General features: G+C 48.3%; 1 protein-coding gene across 1 annotated transcript; it reads right to left on the bottom strand.

The window, feature by feature from the left end:
* Positions 1 to 2,468: 2,468 nt before the first annotated feature.
* LOC109770344 (uncharacterized) lies at positions 2,469 to 3,692 on the bottom strand. The gene is made up of 4 exons (XM_073504321.1): positions 3,618 to 3,692; positions 3,348 to 3,500; positions 3,236 to 3,250; positions 2,469 to 2,849 (listed from the first exon to the last, which is right to left on the bottom strand). The coding sequence occupies exons 1-4, from the start codon at positions 3,690 to 3,692 to the stop codon at positions 2,469 to 2,471; spliced, it is 624 nt and encodes a 207-aa protein (XP_073360422.1).
* Positions 3,693 to 4,053: the final 361 nt, after the last annotated feature.

Raw genomic sequence — 4,053 nt, 5'->3', positions numbered from 1 at the left:
ACATACCGATTGACAAAGGGAATTGCATACGGATTGATTGAATCCTCGACACCGTGGTTCATCCGATGAGATCATCGTGGAACATGTGGGAGCCAACATGGGTATCCAGATCCCGCTGTTGGTTATTGACCGGAGAGGCGTCTCGGTCATGTCTGCATGTCTCCCGAACCCGTAGGGTCTACACACTTAAGGTCCGGTGACGCTAGGGTTGTAGAGATATATGTATGCGGAAACCCGAAAGTTGTTCGGAGTCCCGGATGAGATCCCGGACGTCACGAGAGGTTTCGGAATGGTCCGGAGGTGAAGAATTATATATAGGAAGTCAAGTTTCGGCCACCGGGAAAGTTTCGGGGGTTACCGGTATTGTACCGGGACCACCGGAAGGGTCCCGGGGGTCCACCGGGTGGGGCCACCTATCCCGGAGGGCCCCGTGGGCTGAAAGTGGAAGGGAACCAGCCCTTAGTGGGCTGGGGTGCCCCCCTTGGGCCTCCCCCCATGCGCCTAGGGTTGGGAACCCTAGGGGGGGAGCTTCCCCCTTGCCTTGGGGGGCAAGGCACCCCTTCCCCCCCACTTGGCCGCCGCCCCCCTTGGAGATCTGATCTCCCAAGGGCTGGCGCCCCCCCAGGGGTCCCATAAATAGTGGGGGGGGGGGAGGGAGGGCAGCAAACTACAGCCTTGGGCGCCTCCCTCCTCCCCTGCAACACCTCTCTCTCTCTCGAAGAAGCTTGGCGAAGCCCTGCCGAGACCCGCTACATCCACCACCACGCCGTCGTGCTGCTGGATCTCCATCAACCTCTCCTTCCCCCTTGCTGGATCAAGAAGGAGGAGACGTCTCTGCATCGTACGTGTGTTGAACGCGGAGGTGCCGTCCGTTCGGCACTCGGTCATCGGTGATTTGGATCACGGCGAGTACGACTCCGTCATCCACGTTCGTTGGAACGCTTCCGCTCGCGATCTACAAGGGTATGTAGATGCACTCCTTTCCCCTCGTTGCTAGTACACTCCATAGATGCATCTTGGTGAGCGTAGGAAAATTTTAAATTATGCTACGATTCCCAACAACTGGTCATTCCCAGCCTACTACATCTACCAGGGGAAGAAAATCAACTGCTGCTTCTACTGGTCCTGCCCAGCCTGCTGCTTCTACAAGGCCAAGAAGAACAACTGCTGCTTCTAGAAGGGCAAGCATCACCAGTGATGCTTCTACTACTCCTTCCCAGGCTGCCACAAGAGCTTCAGGTTCAAGCAATGCAGCCAGCAGGAGAGGTGGAAGGCCCTACATGGCACCCAGGGCTGCGACTACAACAGAGGGAGCAACAGTAGGGTCTAAAAGGAAGAGGTTCCAGAGCACCAGGATGAGGGGTTACTTTTATGCCAGTGGCAACTAGTCAGTGCACAATTTGGCTGTTGTCTTTTGTACTGCCTGCCTTAAGTATTTCTAAATATCAGAAACTATGCCTGAGAACTGCTATGTGTGAACTGCTATGTGTAATCAGTATTTAGCTTGAGAACTTGTTTGTGTTACCATGCTAAGTTTGAGAACTGTTATGGATGAGAACTTTTATGGTTGAGAACATGTTTGTGTCATCAACAATTTACTTGTTTGATTTGATGCTTTTTCTATTCTAAAAGATTTTGGCATTTGATGGTTAGTTTGGAGTGGTGGTTTTGTCGAGCCCGAGCCACCCTAAAGCCTAAATGACAGGTTTAGTGGCTTTGTCGAGCCAAAGCCACCTTGAAGATTAGATGGTGGTTTTAGGTGGTTTTGTCGAGCCCAAGCCACTCAAAAGCCTAAATGATAGTTTTAGGTGGCTTTGTCGAGCCCAAGCCACCTTGAAGATTAAATGGTGGTTTGGGTGGTTTTGTCGAGCCCAAGCCACTCTAAAGCCACCTTGAAGATTAAATGGTGGTTTGGGTGGTTTTGTCGAGCCCAAGCCACTCAAAAGCCTAAATGATAGTTTTAGGTGGCTTTGTCGAGCCCAAGCCACCTTAAAGATTAAATGGTGGTTTGGGTGGTTTTGTCGAGCCCAAGCCACCTTGAAGATTAAATGATAGTTTTAGGTGGCAGATTCATAATAGCATAGCTCTTACTATAGAAAGCTGACAAGATTACATAACTGGGGTAGTTTTGCAGCTAGTCATTACATACATTACATAACTTAACTGGAGGTAGTTTTGTAGATAATCATTACAGTAATTACATAACTAGGGGATTCCCAAAATATACAACCCCAAGGCCAGCTATATTGTTCCAAGGCCACATATTAGCTTAACATAACTGAGGTGATGAACATCATTGTTCTCTCATCAAGGATTGACTTGATCTTGGCAAGCTTGTCCTTGTTGCCATGACCAGCTTTCATAAGATCACCCACCAGAAACTCCAGCTTCTTCTTCTCCTCTACCAGCCAGTCCCTCTCTTTGTTCATCTCATCCCTCTCCTTCCTTGTGTTCCTAATGATCTCCCCCTAGGACCTAAGAATGCACTTCATCTCCTTCAGCTCCTGAGCCAGCTTCTCCATCTCCTTCATCTTGCCAAAGTCAGCACTCTGCTTCTCCTTGCTGATAGCTAGCTTCTCCATGTCCTTGTCCACATCCATCTGCTTCTGCTTGAACTCTTCATCACTCATGACCCTGTTGTTCTGATCTGCCCAATCAAACATCTTGGTGACATCCTCAACCAGCTGACTGTACTGATCCCCAAGTGTATCCAACTGCTTGTTGACCTTGTCCAACTCTTTCTTATACTTCTCATGGTCAATCATTCTGCCATGATTCTCCTCATGAAACATCTCCCATATCTTCTCCAAACATCTTTGCAGAATAGAAGGCCATGGGGCATCAACCCACTGAGCAACTCCACAGTCAATACCATCATGCATCAAGTATTACAAAATAAATATGCTAACTTCAAAAAGAAAATAGATGAGATATCCAGTGATTCAGTCATACTTGCAGATACAACAGACATTCAGGAAACTTCAAGTTCAAATCAATGTCCTAAACATGTTTCATTTACTTAATTTACTGACAGAAACTGATGCTTGCAAAATCACTGTTAAAAACATGTTTCATCAACTGTAGACAGTCCAAATTGACTGAATTCACTGCAGACTAACTACCACTAACACAATTAACTGAATTTACTGACAGCAACTGCAGACAGTCCAAATTTACTGCATACTAACTACCAAATTTACTGCAGACACTGCAAATTTACTGCAGACTAACTTACATTTGATTCTTGCAACTGCAGACAGTCCAAATTAACTGAATTTACTGACAGCAATTACAACAATCTGCAGACTAACTACCACTAACACAAACCCTCGTTGGATAACACTGACCTGAGGAACAACACATCCATAGAACCTCCTCCCAGTGTCCTTTCCTTCAAATGCAACATATTTCATGCATGGGGCCAAGTGCAGTCTACATGTGATGCTTGCATCTGCAGCTCTACCACAGAAGGATGCATCTATAGTGGTGCCAGGGTTCGCCTGCATTGTAGCACACTAGTGAACCGCAGAAAAGATAGCAACTGCTCCAAACATGGTCTCAAATCGAAGAACACTTGAACACTAACCCTAACCCTAGGTGCAAAGCAAATATCTTACCCAGTGCTGCTCCAGATCCATGCCGACCAGCTCCTCCTCCTCGCTGCTCTCCTCTCCATCCTTCCACGACGGCATCTTCTACGGTGGGGAGGGAACCGTGCCTCCGGGCGAAGAACTCCGGCGGCGGCAACAGGGGACAGAGCAGAGGAGTGAGAGTGAGAGAGTGAGCGAGTGGAGTGGAGTGTGAGCGGCGGGGAGTGGGGGCTCTGTTTTGTACCGACAGCCCTAACGGCCGTCAACCCACTCGCCGTCTGGCCTCGCCCACGTGGCACCTGACGAGTGGGCCAGCCCTGTCAGAAATCGTGTTAACTGCGGCAAACCGGTCATTTGTTTTTATTGAAAATTTTTACAAGTAAAGTGGTGGATTTTTGGGACGCGCTAGAAATGTGGTGGCAATTGGATGCTTCAACTTCAAATGTGGTGGTTTTTTGCAATT

This window comes from Aegilops tauschii, chromosome 7, assembly GCF_002575655.3.
Source record: "Aegilops tauschii subsp. strangulata cultivar AL8/78 chromosome 7, Aet v6.0, whole genome shotgun sequence".
NCBI lineage: Eukaryota > Viridiplantae > Streptophyta > Magnoliopsida > Poales > Poaceae > Aegilops > Aegilops tauschii.
The sequence above is the reverse complement of the archived record's forward strand: the minus strand, read 5'-3'. Positions and strand labels throughout refer to the sequence as shown.